The sequence below is a fragment of the Cydia strobilella genome, chromosome 12 (assembly GCF_947568885.1).
Source record: "Cydia strobilella chromosome 12, ilCydStro3.1, whole genome shotgun sequence".
NCBI lineage: Eukaryota > Metazoa > Arthropoda > Insecta > Lepidoptera > Tortricidae > Cydia > Cydia strobilella.
The window spans coordinates 5,992,640-6,012,281 of record NC_086052.1 but is presented as its reverse complement, the minus strand read 5'-3'; the positions used below and the strand labels follow the sequence as shown (position 1 = coordinate 6,012,281).

The following is a 19,642-nucleotide window of genomic DNA, read 5'->3' as shown; positions in this document are numbered from 1 at the left end:
AACTCGTAGAATGTTTGTTACTCTATCCCAAAAAAACCGGCCAAGTGCGAGTCGGACTCGCGCACCGAGGGTTCCGTACTTTTTAGTATTTGTTGTTATAGCGGCAACAGAAATACATCTGTGAAAATTTCAACTGTCTAGCTATTACGGTTCATGAGATACAGTCTGGTGACAGACGGACAGACAGACAGCGGAATCTTAGTAATAGGGTCCCGTTTTTACCCTTTGGGTACGGAACCCTATAAAAACAAATATTTGCAAATTTACATTACTTATGACCGCCGTTACAGCAAACACACCCAAACAATCCCTTTTACCTGCTTGAATGGGTAGATTGGATACGATTTTAGCCATTTTCTACTTGAAATACTTACAATATTGAAACAAGTTTTAGCGATTGGATACTTACAGTGAAATATGAAATCTGCGTGCCAAAGCGTTTCGTTAATTTTGCAGATTTTCCCATCTGGACTATCTGGAGTGAATGATGGTGTGCACGAGTATGTTCGGTGGTTTTGGCAGTTTTACAAGTGCATGGAAAAGTCCGCAAAACGGCCATTTTTCTTTTATACAGCCAATAAATAGCTTTGTTACTTTTAGTTTGTGAGTTGCGATTTAAAAAACTTGTTAGGGTTCCGTACCTCAAAAGGAAAAAAACGGAACCCTTATAGGATCACTCGTGCGTCTGTCTGTCTGTCTGTCCGTCTGTCACAGCCTATTTTCTCCAAAACTACTGGACCAATTAAGTTGAAATTTGGTACACGTGTGTAAGATTGTGACCCAAAGATGGACATGTAACGTAAACAAATTAATTTTAAACACGGGGGCCACTTTTGGGAGGTTAAAAAATAAAGTTTGTCAAACTATATCATGTTATATATATGAAATGAAAGAGCTTATTGTGAGAATCTCAAACATATTTTTTATATAATTTTAGGATAAATAATTTAGAAGCTATTCAAGAAAATAGGCAAAAAATGACCAAACCCCCCCCCCACCCCTTTATCTCCGAAACTACTGGGCCAAAATTTTTGAAAAATATACACAAAATAGATCTTTACCTATAGATCACCGGAAAACCTATTAGAAATGTGCAGTCAAGCTTGAGTCGGACTTAATTACTTAGTTTTTGATCCGACCCCTACGGGTTTTTTTAAGACATTTCGCATAAAAAATACATTGTTTAAATTGTGTAATGTACGGAACCCTTGGAACGCGAGTCCGACTCGCACTTGGCCGGGTTTTTTTTTAGTTATTATTTTTGGCATCTTTCCATATGTGTTCGTAGTTATTTTACCTACTATACCTAATACGGTTGCCTGTTCATATTTTTTTGCTTTTAGATCCAAAGTACGTCCAACGGATTTTTTTTTCTAATCATGATGAGAATTGATATCTGAGGATCCGAAAGGTACCTTAACATGAATTCATGAAACGAATTCACGATCTATACCGGTCAATGTAAGTCTAGTGAAACTAACCGTGAATCATTCAAAACTCTAATGAATTCATGAAGTTGTAAAAGTTGGCCGCCATTTTGAATTTCTTTTTTTATTGGTGTAAAATCCGAAAACGCCTTTTCACCAGTGCCTGATCCACCAAACCTTGGTAGTAGTACCATAGTGGTGGGTTCCTTCTAAATCGAGTGCTTTGGAAATCCAAGAAAAAAATTAGCACACCTCATGGGATTGCGCAAACTCGGATGGCACGCATTGAGGACCAAATAAAGGTATTAAAACTTTTTCCAACTTTAAGAGTTTTGAATGATTTACACTGATTCATAAATCTTATCAAGTCACACTGTCAAACGGTTTCGTTGACGAAAATTTATTCGGGTTTGTTACGGTACCCTAAGACCATTCTGCTTACAAAAAAGACGTATGTTAACCTCAAAAATTAGTGTAGTTACGCCCTTTTGCTACTGCAATTTTAACCGCAGGCGTGACAAGGGAATGAAGCGGCTTGGTTATAAATGAAGACATGAGACCACAAGTCGGGAAACCACTCAAATTCGTACCTAATATCTATAGACATAAAATAGCTTTTAGATTGTCTGCAAATGCAGATTTAGCTAGTACAGTTGAATTTTACAGTTATCCTTTTTATTAGTTGAATTTAGAATTTCGGAATGGTGGATTCTGATGAATTTATTTGCTGCCTGTATGGTAATCCAGATTGATTGCAGCTTAGTTGTTTAGAAGGCAGGGGCTAAATATATTAAGTAATTAAATATGGATGTATTCCAAGCGGTTAATGTACTTTAAGCCGCTCATATCTAAAGGTGAATATTCATATTACGAGTAGAATAGGTACTATTTGCCATTGTTACTTAACTATGTAAAATTTATAACTAAAGAACTTTACTAGAGCCTCTCTTGTTAAAGTAAAAAAATCCCATACTTTGACAACAAATTTTGTCTAATCTGCAATAAAAAATAAATTATAAGCAAAGCAAGATTCTATTTGGCCCTGAGTTAGGGCCAGTTGCACCATCCACAATTAACGGACTGATTAACGTCAGTCAGCAGTAAAATATGAAACTTCCCGTACAAAAATATTTAGCACACGCTTAAAAGGCGACAGACGGCCTTTGGGTCCACATTGTCCACTGTCTCAAACCGTCCACTGTGTCAAGGCGTCCACTCTGTCAAGACATCCACTGTGTCAGAACGTCCACTGTATCAGAATGTCTACTGTTTGTCAGAATGTCCACTGTCTCTAAACGTCCACTGTATCAGAACGTGCACTATGTCAAAACGTCTGCTGTATCAAAACGTCCACTGTTTCAAAACTCCACGCCAACTTAACCAAAATACTCACTGTATTTAATAGTAGTTTATATGACTGCTACATAATGAAAGTCATTAAAACTCGAGTGTGTATTTATGTATTTGTATTTTTGTGTAGGTGTAAAAGCGGTAGGTATTTGCGTTTTCTTTGAGAGATAAGTATCTGTTCGTAAGAACTATAATAAACACCGCGGTTTCGTCCGGAGGTTTTAATTTAATATTCATCTGACGACACAAAAACTGAACAATAAGTAATTTCACAAGTTTGAATGGTATTATAATCTCTTTGAGAAATTGTTAATAATTTATGTAAAAGGACTCGGGACTGCTAATCGACTACGCAAAACTTCGCGCGATTGTGTAGATGTTTTTAGCAATGAAATTTAATTCGGTAATAAATGGTCTTTCAAAGTGAAACTTAATAGCAGCAGTCAGAAGTTGTTTTAACGATATTTTAATTGGAATAAAACACTCAACGCGTTTAGCCGTTTGGAACTGGGAGTTAATAAGCGTTAGGTGGGAAAATATGGAATTTCAGTATTAAGAAATTCAAGTTTATTATTTAAACAAAATTCTATAGTGCAGGTATACACAAATAGAAGACATTGAGAAATAATATGACTATTTACACCTCAGCAGCTCGAACAAGCCTACTTTCGTCACTCCCTGGAGTGATGAAAGTGCCACTTTCCTCACTCCACGGGGTGAATAAAGTGCGACTTTCCTCACTCCAGGGAGTGAAACAAAGTAGTTTTTTAATTTAGTGAAGGCCATGAACTGCCACTTCATACTTTTTTTTGTCTGTATTATTCTGTATATTTCGAAATAAATTTTAACCTTTAATATGTTCTCACTACTGAGGTGAAACATTATATGTGTTTTTGAGTCCCTCGCTACGCTCAAGATTCAAAATAAACACTCGCACAAAAACCAACTTTCCTCTCTTGTTGCACAAATAACTATTCTTTAGTGTAGCTCGACTAACGTCTATTTATTATTTCGGTAAACATCAGTGCAGAATGAATATTGAACGTGTTTCAGTGATTCAGGACGTCGACATTGATTTTGACGTTTCTTCAGCAATGCAGTATGTCAGTCTGTATTGCTGCATATCTCATATTATATTGCTCATATCTGCTTCTCGATAAAATAACCTGTTTGATGTTTCGTGCAGAAATGCTACAGCAGCAATTTACAGCGCTGTTTCATTCCAATCCGAATGTAATATTAATTATAAAACTCCCGTAAGACTCGAACATAACAAGTTCACGCAACAAGAAGATTCCAGTCTTTCTATAACCAAGAGCATAACGACGTTATTTTTTGTTAAAATAATAGATAACCTTAATGCTATCGTGCATGTGAGGAGGCCTGTGCTAAAATGTCATCTTAGAATTATTAAAATACTGAAAAGATTTCGTAAAAGCCTATCACAATCTCATTCATTTGCTTCTGTCATCCTTGGACGAGACGACGAGAAAATTACATTTGTGTTTCGCATACAGATATTATTATCCATAACAAATCCAGATCAAATTCATACCCTGTTTTAACATTCAGAATACGCCTTCATGTTACGTAAAATTTCAGGCAAGACGACGATGAAGATTAAGTATATCCTGAAAGGCCGTCCTCCATTAGAACTTGTGCGAAAATACTTATCACGTACGAGTATAAAAGCCATAAAAACATTTGGACGAAATTCTACATTATTTGCCAGAAAAGTTTTGCGAATAGGGAGTATTACTGCAATATTCTGCCGTCAGAGTGCAGCACTAGTGCACATCCTATACCATAGTGTAACTGATACATACTATGCCTTGAACAGTTGTTTAACAAGTTTTCAATATGACATTGATGCATCAAGGCGGTTTGTTTACAGGTGGCCTACCGCGAAACGCGAAAATCGAAATTTGGCTGTGACATACGGACGGACAGAAAGTCACACAGACATGAATCCATAAGGGTTCCGTTTTTTGCTTTTTGGCTACGGAACCCTAAAAACTACATTTAAAAATGCTGAAAAATGTTAACATTTCTTTGTAGTTTTACATGTATGTAAAATGTATAATTTTGGCGCAATAAAGAATATTTACTTACTTACTTTAAAGGTTAAAGTTTTACAGTCAGGAAATACAGCACAAAGTTATACTGCTGTTGTTACACTGTTACGCGTAAATAATGATAGGATTAAACTAACTTAATGGCAAAGTCCCATGTTCAAGAAGTTTGCCGGCACCTATACTTTTATTTCTTTATTATTATACATTTAAAACGCTATCCTTTTTTTTATTACAGTTATGTACACAAAACATACTTTAATCTCCCTTTTCAACTTTAAAAATGTGCTTAAACTTTTATTACTACTTAAGTAATGTTATCAAATTTTACCACCATCTGCGCTCGTTTCCAACCCGACAAAAAATGACATTCTTACAATTAAAATTTTATTAATATCTTCCTCCCTTTTAGTGTATCTTCCAAATAATGGAAAGCAAAGTAATGTTTCCAAGTCAGTATTACGTCTTGATTCGTCATTGTAAAATAAAACTTAAGCGGTAGAGGTAGAATTTAAATTGTATATAAAATGAAAATCGTTAACGGCCTTTCGAAAATACCAGCTACACAAAAACTTGGAATGCAGCCAGAAAGCCACACTGGCACAGAAGGTCTTATAACAAGTATATTATTCTCTCCACTTAATACATTTTTACATTTTCTAACATGAATAGTAGATTTTGTAATTAAATGTGTAAAACTAAATTCTAGGAATTAACATGTCCTAGCCTTATTTAGTGCTATTGTTAGACCGTTGGCAGCGAAGCTTTTACTTAAATTTATGGATAATGTGAAATTTGAACGAATTAATTGCTCGCTCCACAAACTTAAAATAATTGTACTTAAAATAGTAGTACTTAAGTTTACTAAAAGCGGATTTTTGTTGTTGCTTTCAATCAATTCTAAATTCTTTCTGTGCTTGAAAATCCATAATAGGTGCGTAGGTGCATGAGTTGGTAGGTATATAATAAAAAAAGGAAACACACCCTGTAAATCTACTACCCTGCTGGTGACCACTTTGTACTCGTATTTACCTAATATAAGAGGTAAGCTTGGGTACTAAATTTTGCACCTATGTAACTACTTACACATGGACTTTCCGTAAACGGGTCCAAAACCAAGGTCATGGTGGTGGATAGAACTGGGAAGCTAGAACTCACTTGTGCGTTGGGCCTCCAGACAGTGGACAATTTTATCTACCTAGGCTCCTACATCAGCAACAATGGTTCGTGCGAGAAGGAAGTGCGCAGGAGAATTGGAATGGCCAAGAACGCCGTGACTTAACTTAGAAATATCTGGACAGATGGCAGCGTTTCCGTAAAAACCAAAACCAAACTGGTACGTACTCTAGTCTCCTCGATCTTTTTGTATGGCGCTGAGACGTGGACATTGAAAGCTGCTGACCGCAAACGCATTGACGCCTTCGAGATGTGGTGCTGGAAAGAGATGTTCCGTATCCCCTGGACAGCATTTCGGACTAACTGGAGACGTTAGTTATTGCGAGAACTCAAAATCTCGTCGCGGCTGTCATCCGAATCTCTACGCAGTACTTGAATACTTCGGTCATATTGCAAGGAAAGACGGTAGCAACCTCGAAAGCTTTTTGTGACCGGCAAAGTGGATGGGAAAAAGCCTGGTCGTGGACGCAGTCCAATACGTTAGTCTGACCAGATCCGCACCGCTCTTGACTCCACAGTTCACATGACTCTCCACACCGCCAAAGACAGAAACAGATGGAGAAAAATCAAAAGAGAGAAAATGATACAAAAGGGAGGTCACCCTCAATATTGAGGAATACGACACAACGAGGTACTTACACAATAAAGTTGTTATCAAATTGACAGTCTGTTTTTCTCTTTTGTTACTATTTTTTCAATTATTAAGGATGACTTACGTTAGAACGATCCGTGTCCGGGCCGAAGCGTCCTACACATCGTTTTCTATGATGGTTGATCGGTGATCACGTGATGCTTTCTACAGAAAATGGAGTGATCCAGACTCTTCTAGCGAGAATCATCCTTTAATGTTCCTGAACGACTAGTAGATAGCTATTGCTGCGATTGGCACGACTCATATCATCTCATATTATTATATCAAGTCGCGTTGGATGCATAGATATGAAATCATGATATATGCTAGAAGTGCTGGTGTAGATTATTTAATAGAGTTTATTTATACTCTTTAATAGTATACAATATCATCACCATTGAAAAAATGCACATATTTTTATGGTGGTATAAATTATGGTCAGATTTAAAACTATCAACGTCACACTATTTACCTAAATATCTTTCAACTTTACCGCCGACACATTAATGTCACAGGCAGGCTCATAAATTAATATCGGCGTACAGTTAGCTGGACCGTGAGGCCAATTCGAACTTCGATATTCCGATGTCAAAATTGTGTAATTTTTCACTACACCAGCTCGTATAGGCTCTCTTTATTTTTCAAAAACTGTTGAGGAAGTTGAATTTTATCCACAGGAGTGGCAAAGTAATTTGATGCAAATTTTAAGTTATTTCCTTATGTTGGTGAAATTGACTTTTTATAATGATAAATAAATATTATGATATTAGCATTAATTTGGATTTTATTGTTATGTTTTTCAGTTAATATTTTCCTCCCGTTGGTGTGGGCAAAACCATTGTATTTAACTCAGTAGCAAAGTTTGTTTAACCCTGAAACCCTCGCAACAATAAAGATTCCACTTTTGGAACCACTCGCTATATTCGTGGTTCGATTTTGGAATCCCTTGCTTGCTCGGGTATCAATCAGTATTAGCACGAGGAGTTAAACAACAACATTGCTTCTTGTACAACAAATAGGAGTAGGTACCTACCTATTTATAGTTTGCGAATAGCTCGCGGAAGTACATTTACGAACACGAAAATGACATCATTTTGATATCGAAATATAAGTTCAAATAGGCCTCCATTAAAATGAAACGGCCGACTGGACCGTATTTTACGTCAATATGCACCGTTCACTGAATTGATGGAAGCTTAGTGTTTTAATCCGTGCCTACGAGCTCTCGTCTCTGACCCCAAAAAAAAGCTCCAACATTTTATTTAGCAAGTAGTTAAATCGTACAAGGGCACTTTTTTAAATTAAATAAGTTATAAACAGGATCGGTCGGAGTGGCGAGCCTTGGGGGAGGCCTATGTCCAGCAGTGGACGTCTATCGGCTGACATGATGATGATGATGATGATGATGATGATAAGCAGTAAAAATAAGTCATTAACCAATGTTAACACAATTTCAAATATCACATCAATAAAGTATTATAATTATTAATAGATATGTAGTACCTAAACTACCTATACAGACGCTAAAATTTACAGTAGGTATTGTAACGTCCACTGTTACCGTGAAGGGGTTTGCTCAGTAAAACACAAGGTTTAGTACCATCCACATGCGATAAGTCCACCACCTGCGCCGTCTAATCACAGACTGCTCAATGCTTATGGCAGCGGGCGTCTCGCCGTGCACATTTATTTATGTATACATTACAGCTATGAAAAACAACCTGTAATTTAAAAAATAACTATAGTTGGTCAAGCAAATCTTGCCAGTAAATAAGAACAAAAAAAATCTACAGTCATCCCGTTCTTCTGGGTGCTAGCAACAGTGCAAGACAAAGACAGTATGACTCTCTCCGTCTACGCCCGAAAGGAGACAGTCCCTTGACAAACTATAACAAACAGACGAACACATCTTATGGCGTTATTCATAAACGCATTACAAGCCTAAATTAGCTATGAATCATTTGTCTTCATGACTTATGTATTTGTAAGAAACGGATAAAACATAATTTAACTAATAAACGTAAAGCTCTACGAATAAGGGGTAAATCTATAACAATACGTTTCAAATGTGAAATTACGTGCTTGGTCGCAGGCAGACTCCAGCAGCAGCGGGGTCTATCATGTCGAACGTAATGTTTAGAACCTCAGCGCAAACAATAAATAGTATTTTGTGCAACAGGTACATTTTTTTTCTATACCACGTCGGTGGCAATCAAGCATACGGCCCGCCTGATGGTAAGCAGTTACCGTAGCCTATGGACGCCTGCAACACCGGAGATATTACACGCGCGTTGCCGACCCTAACACTCCTCTCCCTCGTTGAGCTCACAACATAACCTAATATATAATAAGGGTTTTTAAAATTCAAGGGCCAAAGTTACGAAACGAAACGAAGTTGAGTGCGAGCAAGAAGAACACCGCTGTTAGGTTTCTGCTGCTGAAAACATCAAGAGATCATCTGAGCTATGTTTCTGGCAACTAAGAGAATTGATAGACTTAATATCATACACGCATTTCTTATCATTCCGCTGCATCATTTTTTTTTTATGATATTTGTAATGGGATAATTTGAGATCAACTGTACGGCTACCAAAAGTATCGAAAGATTCCTAAAATGCAGCATTGGAAAGCCGCCAATTGCTACTGTCGAACGAGGGCAGTGCTCGACCTGTCATTATTGGCACCGTGCGAAGTGCATGGTCGGGGTAAGTAAAACGATCGCAGCGCATAAGGTGGTAAAAATTGGCAACTAACGGATATTAGCGTCTTTAACATTTCATACAAGTTATATGGCTCGAAATGGAACTTAAATTTACGATTACTCCTGAGATGTTTAGGCTGAGATATTATGTAAAAACTAAAATGTGTCGTCGTAACTATGGACAGAGTTATTCTATAAAGGGGCTCACGCCGCACTTTGGTATTGTTATTCGTATAGTTCGTAGCTTTCAAAACAACATGCAGAATTTTTTTTGTAAAAATGCGACCTTTGTAAAAAACAAACAAAAAAACTTTTTTACTTTTTTATAAAAAAAAAGTTATAAATTAAATTTAAATATGAGGTAATAAAGGCAATTTAATGGTTAATTATATGTAGCAGTTAGTATGGTTCACTACACTTTCTCTAACTGAGTAGTGGCATTTAAAAAGTATAAATCTCGCCTTTAGTCAAATCTTCTAAGACCCATAATTTGTGAAATAAGCTTCCAATAGTAAAAATATTTTATGGTTGTGTCGAGACCTCGTACATGTGTAAACATACTCGAATATAACCAAACTCGGAAACTTCAACCATTTTACCCTGTCCGCTTCACGTGAAATGCCCCTTATATTAATGTTAGTTTACTGTTTTTAGTTAGTTTAGGCTTCTAATTATGTACTATTAGGACGGCCTTTAGTGTTTACTTTTAGAATGGACGTTGAATAACTAGACACGTTTGTGTATTAGGTCGAAGTAGGCATGTAGCCCCAATACCGCAAAAAATAAAAGAGTTCTGTACTTTGATCCATCACACATGACATATTATATACTTATATACGTATGCGGCTTCAATCACAACGCCATTCTTGTTTTTGTAAATATTTTGCCCTTAACTAACACACACATTATTAGTACTTAGCATGTATACCTACACAAAATCAAATTTCTCTAAGTTTTTATGTAAGTATTGTATTTATTGTACAAAACAGAAAACATAAACATGGTACAGGATAGGCAGTACAAAGGCGAACTTATCCCTTTAAGGGATTTTATTTAAATCAGACGCAAATTAGTTGACTTATATATAACCACTTACTCTTCATTAATTTACCCTTATTACAGCCTGCTCATGCTATAGGTACCTTAACCATACCCTTTACCTTTATTCCAAAAGAAAATACTAGCATTAAAACCCTTTTCATAACAAGGTGTCAGTTTTCACGGCGCACCGAAATCGTCCCAAAACGTTCAGACACGGCACAAGAAACCCCTTCTGACCCCATTGTATTTATGAAAGGGGTGCTACGAAAATATTAATACAACCTGTCAGAGTACAGTTGACACCGCATTGTTAGAGCGGGGCCTTTGGGCCAGTACATTATTAAACGGGGAAGGAACAAAGGAGAAGCGAAAGATTACATTACTTACTGATGAGTGAATGGATGACGGTTAAATATGTAAATTACTTGATAGTTCTCGGTTAGTAATAATTATGAATAGAATAGAAATTATTTATGCAAACAACACATCAATACAAATAACACGACATATATAGCAAATACAAGGCAAAGATAAACAAAACAGTAGAAATAGAGATATGAAGTTATAAATTATCAGTTCTCGGTTAGTAATAATTAAGAATAATATTGCTGACGTCAATAATTTATTTGAGGGTACAAAGCAACCTTATCTGTATCTATTACTCGTACCAACTCGTACATATCTAAGTACAGCTACGAGTTATATAGGTATTTTTCATGCTCTGAAAGTAGGTCGTTGTTGTTCTAAGAAGTGTGCAGAAAATGATACGTTTCTGCACTACAGCATTTTACTTTTCCAGTTCGTTTTTTTTCTTTAATATTACGATAAATAATTAAAATTTAATATTAAATGGATTTTTTGTACAATTTCCATTCCATAAATCAGGATACTTTTACACCCTCAAGAAATACTATAAAAGTTTATACTTAGTCATGGTTTTTTAAATACACACATGTTATTTTCCTCGTATTTAAAATGAAAAGTAGAGTGTTTAACTCGGGTGAAAATCTACTATTCAAGCTTGTTTTAGTCTTCCCTTGGCGAAAAGCTGTAACTCTCTAACTACCCAAGATTTTTTTAGAAATTTTATGATATCTGAGTGAATTCATAGTTGGCCTATAGTTGTAGTTATTGTATAGTCTGTAACTGCTTACCATCAGGCGGACTGTAAACTTGTTTGCCACCGACGTGGTATAAAAAACTAAGAATAATAAGTAATACTAAGAATGAAACCTACAACAGATGTTTTGCTTCAGAAAGGCGTTGTATATAAGGATGACTTACGCTCCGGGTCCGGGCCAAGGCATCCGACTTTTCGCTTTCTATAGAAAAGATCACCGATCACCCATCATAGATAACGAGGTGTCAAACACGTCTAGTCTTTGCGGAAAAAGATGAGTCGTGGAATGCATGGGGCCCAATACCTACATTGCGGCTACAATACCATTCCACGACTGTTCTCTTTCCGAACAGACTCTAGTTGTGTCATCCTTTAAGGCGGTTCCCTGAGCCAGAAGCCGAAAAATCTCCTTATATGATCACGTTTTTCTAAGAGGCGTTGATATTCGTAGACGTGGAAAAAATATATGTAGTTCTTGACTATATTATCTTTAACAACATAGCTTCCGATACACGAATTATGACACTTCGCTCGATACAATTAATTCCCGAAGAACAATTAACCTCTCGATACAATTAACCTCTAACTCGGACTTTTAATCCTACTTTACTCGGTTATTTATTATGTGATACTATAAACAGAACAAGAATAAAAAACAATCTTGACTTAAATAGTAATTTCATAGCTTTGGAATTTCGATATTGTAAGGTAACGTTTTTAAAATAAATAAAAATCGACAAAATTCGATCAAAATTGACACTTGGCGCGGATGATCTTTCCCGTTCTTTCTTGCGAAATGTGACAGTGACAGCGGCAAACCGATGGAACGGCCTTAAGTGTTGATCGTATTAGGTTTCTTTTTTTAAGCGGTAGGTACTGCATTTTGCTACTAAATATTAGTAGCAGCAAATTCAGTGCTACTAAATTCAATTTTAATGCAAATTCAACCTGTTTATTGATGCGTCACGCTAGCCACTAAAGCGATCGAGCGCATTCTATCTGTGATACGATTACAACAGAACTAATCTCAATGCCACATTAGTGCATGACAGAATTAGCATTTAGTGATACTCGTACTCGACCTAATCTTGTTAGTACTACAGTTAAGAGATATTAAGAGTCCCCGGCAAGTTCGGCTAAATTTCATCTTCCCATACAAACGGAGTTTCGTTCTCATTTTAAAACGACGTGTTGGATTGTAATGAAACTTTGCACATACAATGACATGAGGTATATCTAGGTCTGCAATTAGTTTATATATACGAGTAGCTCTAGTATATAATACGAACGAAATAGAGCAAAAACAAATTTTGTATGGAAGACTTAAATTCGCTGTATTTATTTTACTATGGTATCCGAAGCTACATAATATTAAACTAATTACAAACCTAGATATAAGTACCAAATTGATCAAATGTCCATTTATATTTGACTGAAATGGTTTAAACATTCTGCCACGCTGAAATTGATTGTTATACTTATGCAGTAACTATACTAACTATTATACCTACTAATCTAAAAAAGTCTAACATTCAATGGAGTTGGCCGATAGAAGTATTTTGCAGATGGCGCTAGCATTATAGGTTTTACTAGGATTGACAGGTGTACGAATAGTACCTAAGATGAGGGTTCGAAATTGAATGGAAACAAGTGTTCATAAATAATGCTTTATTACTGTATACATGTTTGTTGTGTTTAAGTAAGTTACACGTTACTTGAAGTAGTCGTGAAAAAACATTTTTACAAACACACGGAAAAGTCGCAATACGTGATTAAAAACTTTATGTATTATAAATACAAAATACAAACATTTAATTAAACAATTTGAGTCGCAATTAGCAATAAACCACGGTTTACAGTATTAATAATTGATAAATACTTCGATAATGCAAGCGACTGTACCTGTACCTACTTACCTAAATACGTGACCGTTGTTGTCCTACTTAAAATTACATTTGATTTATTATCTTCCCGCTCACACGAGCGTGTTAGGTTTTTGACAAATCCTCCGTTTTCCTGTACGGGAAGTTCATTTTAATTACCTATTCGTATTTTACGATTTCCACGTGAGAGCCTGTAGAGAATTTATCCTTTCCTCGATTGAGGTATTTTTTTGGAAGAAAGCGTGACAAATTTGAATTTTAGATACCTTTAGTAGGGAATGTGATGCTTTACGGATTGGGACAAAAAGCGGAATCGAATGTATATTTCTTCTTCTTCTTCACGTGCCATCTCCGTCCAGGAGGTCGGCGACCATACGTCTATATGTCTCTCTATGTTCAGTCATGCGAATTAGTCTATCTATGCTCTTCACTTTTAATCAGTCTCTTATATTTCCAGTCCATGATGTGCGCCTTTTACCGCTACCACGCTTCCCTTCAATTTTTCCTTCAATTATTAATTTCAGTAAATTGTATTTATTGTTTCTATATATATGTCCAAAATATGCTGCTTTCCTTTTCTTAATTGTTGATACTACTTCTAAACCTTTTTTCATGATTTCCAAAACTCTAACATTTGTTATTCTATCTGTCCATTTAATTTTGAACATCCTTCGATAAATCCACATTTCAAAAGCCCGTAGTTTGTTGACCAACTTCTTTTTCAGGGTCCAGCAATGTATATTTATTTTAATTCAATTGAAGCCGTCGTATTGGAATGAGCGGCTCAAATATTTCAAATTGGTTTCACCTGTTTCGAACAAAACAAAAAAAGAGATGTTATATTATATCTTACAAACGATAAAAGTTTCCGAAAGTTTTCTTTAAGAGTCACACGAACCCGCAGTGCCGCTAAAAAGCTACTCTCACACAATCGAAGTTACGCGGATTGTGTTCGTATGACTTAAGCATACCACGGCCCGATTCGAACAATGCTGCTTATAAGAAGTCACAGCGGTACGATACCGATCTGTCAGTGCCAAAAGTGACTTTACTTCAATATACGCACGCACGATAGTTATATATAACTCCGTATAAGATGAACACAGTAAGGAAAAAACGTGCCTCAGAAATCAAGAAAATTTGATTCTCAGACAGATGACGCCTACACCTTTGGCCTATTCTTAGCTAATGGCGTTGACGGTTTCGTTTGTTATTTAAGAATTTTAACACATATAAGTGAAAGAACATGTGGTCAAAATCATATAAAAATAATAAATACAAATTTAAAAAATTATTAATCCATATGTATATACATTTTATGATATTTTTATACATTTTTAGGGTTCCGCACCCAAAGGGTAAAAACGGGACTCTATTACTAAGACTCCGCTGTCTGTCTATCTGTCTGTCTGTCCGTCTGTAAGTGGACGGTGGCCCAAAAAAGTTTGGGGACCTATGCTCTAGGCCGTTAGTTCTTCTATTATATTTAGCCATTCCAACATTCAATTCAGTCTAATTTAACATTAAGCTTATTATTTCTAGCAAAGGTACTACAAAAGGTCACCACGCGATAAGCTCAATTTTACTTCCATTTTATCGAACTATACGTATCAATAAATTATTATTATCAATGTATCTAATCAAACATTTTCTTGTTCCAGATTAAAATGAACACGCTTCGCCAAACATCATGGACCAAGCATTTGATATCGGTGGCATGAGAAAAGCACCATGGTGGGCCACTGGCTGGCTGCCTTCCCGCTCCTGCTGCTCCTACACCATACCGAAATGAGACCGGAGGATGACCACCACTCAAAGCACCACCATCGTCACAGACATAAATCCGACCAAACCCAGGACTTCGCCATCTTTCCCATCTTCAACGATGACCTGTCATACCAGAGCTTAGTTTTAGAGGAGAGAAAACGTGATTGGATGAATATGTCCAACGATCAATTTGGAGAAATGAAGGACAAGAAACATCTCCATTGGCCAATAAAAAGAGAGGCTGTCATCGAAGGCGATCTGGTGCTAGGGGGACTGATGATGGTTCATGAAAGATCTGATAACATGACATGTGGGCCAGTGATGCCGCAGGGAGGTGTCCAAGCTTTGGAGACGATGTTGTATACCCTGGATTATATCAATGACTTAAAGTTGATCCCTGGTGTGACCTTAGGCACTCATATTTTGGATGATTGCGATAAAGATACTTATGGGCTGGAGATGGCAGTGGATTTTATCAAAGGTAATAAAATAACTTTTTTTACTTTATTATATGCAAGAAGTTGATTAACATTCATAGGCAATTAGGCAGCCAGTGTCAAATATTAAACCTTATTTATCTTGTTACTCTGCAGCTGTAAATAACACTTATTTTGTCAATATGCGGGTACCTATTTCCAACTTTGCGAACCCAAACCAGTTCGTATACCTGTTTTTTTTATTCCGTAGACTAAAATGACGTTTCATGTGTAAGACATGACATTTCTTAGTACCACATGAAATGTCATTTTAGTCTACGGAATAAAAAAACAGAATAATATAAATCAATTTATAATATAAAACGTGACATCTGTTAAATTCTATTTTAAAACTCCTGACTACGACAGAAACTAAAAAGTTTCATTCCGTTCGCAATAAAACTCTTTCAAGTTTGCTCACTGTTTGATCGATGTATAAAAGATACAATGCTGGCTGCGTTCCAACCTCTGATTTCGCTTAGCATCGAGCCTTTCTATTTTCAAGCCTGGAAATTTATAGACCTCTGTCTAACGAAAGATGAGACTAACACTTCGTTTCAGCCTATAATTTAAACGAGTACAGTAAACGAGTACTGTTAGTAAGCAACAATAACCTTTAAATTTAATTTGGTAAACCACCAATATTGAAACCGTAAATATATCTGTATGCGGTTTACAGTAGGTACCCGGCGATTAATATTCCGTATCAGTCTTTAGAAAGACAGAATTGGTTGTTTATTAAGTGTCATTTCATATTACCTAAATAAATACTGCACTTTATAGGCTTTACTCGTATAAGTTAACGTGAAATCACTGGCATATGAAGCCAACATTAGCCGAATCTCGTTCCAAAGACCTATGCTAAGATGCTAACCAACATTCTTACATTTTAGTAGACATCCCACATGATTCCGGTGTTGAAAACGTCCACAATGAATTATAAAGGCGGCCAAGCTAATGCTAATTTATGCAATTCAATCGACTGATAAATTTCGCTTAGCAAAATATGTCAGTCAAATTGCTCGCTTAGCAAAATATTCGCTTCAGTACCAATCGCGTCAGCGGCAGAATTTGCAACAGTAACCATTTTAACACAGCTGCTCGTCACTGTCATGCTGTGTAAATCTATATGGGGCGGTGCCAGGGCGGTGCCATCCGGTCGCTAGCGGACATTTTTAATATCGTGTTGTTTGAAGTGCACATTGTGCATATAAACGAGATACAGTCAAAATTGTTTAGTAGAGTCAAAAAGGATTTTGTGATTTGAGTGACTTGAGTTTAAAGAAGGGTTCCGTACCATTATCTATTGTTTTTAGTATTTGTTGTTATAGTGGCAACAGAAATACATCATCTGTGAAAATTTCAACTTTTTAGCTATCACGGTTCATGAGATATAGCCTGGTAACAGACAGTGGAGTCTTAGTAATAGGGTCCCGTTTTTACCCTTTGGGTACGGAACCCTAGAAAAGAATAAAATATTACGATTTTCTGGCTTATCTGCTTAAATTGCGTCCGTTGCTGTTCGGAAGCAAGTTCGAAAAATTCGGAAGGTAAATTAGTTACCACTACCCTGTTACCCTTTACTAGCAAAAAATACCTGTAAAAATAAATCATTTACTTAGTTACAAAAATATTGTTTTTAACAGGGTCGATAAGCAACATCGACGACGCTGAATACGCCTGCAACGCTACGGCGGTGAGGAAGGTGATATCCGGCGTGGTCGGAGCGGCATCTAGCGTCACTTCGGTCCAAGTCGCCAACTTGCTTAGGCTGTTCAAAATACCACAGGTCAGTTAATTTCCAACTCACGAAACCCACGCTCGACGCTGACGCTGATCGCCATACATTTGTTTTAACCAACGCTCGGCGTGAGCTCCGTGGTCCTCTGGTTTCAACCAGACGCTTGACGATCGCGTGGCATGTGGTAACGTCTGTGCGCACCGGATGTGTGTGCGTAGTGTGTGGGTACCGAATGTGTGGGAATAGTGCTGTTATGCACGTGCACGTGCGTGTTGTAATATACAGATTATTATGAGAGACGGCATACATCCACGCTTATATACCTATAGTAAGAGATATATTCTAGATACAATCAGAAAATATGAGGGAAGGGGGGCCATATTCATCATTCAATCAAAGTTTAAAAGTAAGCATAAAACAACAAAATTCATCAGTTACACGTTACACACAAAGCACTGCCAACACAGAACCCACGAGTTGGATCTTAAAACTCGTTAGATTTTACTCGTAGCTATAAAACTTCGGGCCCATAAATCTTTATTTATCACATCGTTTTTACGAACGCGTGCTCATGTCAAAAACGGATTTGGCCGAGCGCCAAATTCTGTCTCGCTAACGACATCTAACTTAACCCGATCCGGCCAAAAAATGTGCCTAAGATCATTTTTGAAGTTGAGGGTTTTGACTTGAGTATGAGTAGGTATTACATAAGACTTTCGGGTATCCTACTAAGTTCGACTAAGCCAGATTTTACAAGTATATTGGTATATCACCTTACTATTAGCTCTACTGTTTAAAAGCGGACTCCATTTAAAAAAAATATTTAGCCCGCGACTTCGTTCGTTATAATTCTATACTTTGCGAAATTTACAAACATAAATATCTATATATTAATATGTTTGTGTGACGTAAACCACGATTAGTCCTGACTGATTTAGTGCTGTTATAATGCAATAGGGTATTTGACTACTAGTCAAATCAGTTTCTTTTTTCTAACTGTCAAAACGATTTTGCTACCATGGAATTTATATGAAACACTAGCTTGTGCCGTCACAATCAAATTACCTACTCTTTATAGTTTTATACGGGTTTGAAAATAGAAATTGTGCTGCTGTCTACGTTTCTCTATTAATCTTCTGGTGCTTTATTTCATGCATGGTGTAAAATAATTTATTTGAAATACAGTCAAATACCCTATTTGTAGACAGCGGGGGTTTTATAGCGCACAGCCGTCTGTTGCATATGAAACGGTAAACTACTGGAGACATCTGGGACATGAAGTCCGTCTTCAACTTTGCACCGACTTGAAGAGAACAAAGTGCGAGAAAAAAAAAAGTGACGTAACACGTGATTCACAAAGTCATAAATTACATTACACACATTACACATGTTACTATTCACAAAGCTAAAACGTTCCACTCAGGAAGGTGACAGAAAGCAGGAAGTCGCGACGCGAACATGTATTTATGCAGGCCTTACAGGCCTTACAGTAATACAGTCAGCAGCATCAAAAATAGCGGATCTGGCACCGCAGCCAACATGCCGATCGCAACGCTACGCAGTGAACGAAACGCAACTGTCACTATCACACTAATACACTAATAATGGAAGAGTGATAGAGAGACACAAAGCGGTTCGATAGCGAAGCGCAAGCGATCGTCACCTTAGCTAGGCCGCCAGGCCGCGTAGCCAACATGCCAATCGCTTACGCTCCGTAGCGAACGAAACGCAAGTGTCACTGTCACACTAATATGGAAGAGTGACAGAGAGACCCAAAGCGATTCGATAGCGAACCGCAAGCGATCGTCATCTTGGCTAGGCCGGCAGACTACACTGGTGAAGGCCGGATTCGAACCGGCTTCTTTAGCAATCCGGGGTAACGCCTTGAACCCCTAGGCCACCCCGCCAAGCCCGCTAGGGGCTCAAGGCGTTAGCCCGGATTGCTATAGACGTTCGAATCCGACCTTCATTACTGGAGAGCTTCGCCACTTTTTCTTTAATATATGACATTTATTTCAATTTTTAAATTTTATAATTTATGTACACGGTGGCTAAAAAATAAGTGCATTACCGTTGTCAGGGAGTTTTTGGCATTATACTGAGCAAGTTTTACTATGGGACCAACCCCGAAATCGCGAAAAAAAATTTTAGCTGTTTCATACATTTTGGCTGGTCCATTTTCTATGGGAGGGTAAATATTTTTTTCGCTATTTCGTGGTTGGTCCCATACTAAAAGTTGCTCAGTGTAATCCTAAAA

General features: G+C 37.0%; 1 protein-coding gene across 1 annotated transcript in view; it reads left to right on the top strand.

Annotated features, from left to right (window-relative positions):
• The window catches only part of LOC134745994 (metabotropic glutamate receptor 2-like), a 254,614-nt gene that overhangs the window by 157,474 nt on the left and 77,498 nt on the right, over positions 1-19,642 (top strand). The window contains exons 2-3 of the mRNA XM_063680159.1: positions 15,063-15,649; positions 17,291-17,433. Coding sequence (XP_063536229.1) covers positions 15,133-15,649; positions 17,291-17,433 — 660 coding nt within the window. The 5' untranslated portion in view covers positions 15,063-15,132. The remainder of the gene's footprint in view (positions 1-15,062; positions 15,650-17,290; positions 17,434-19,642) is intronic.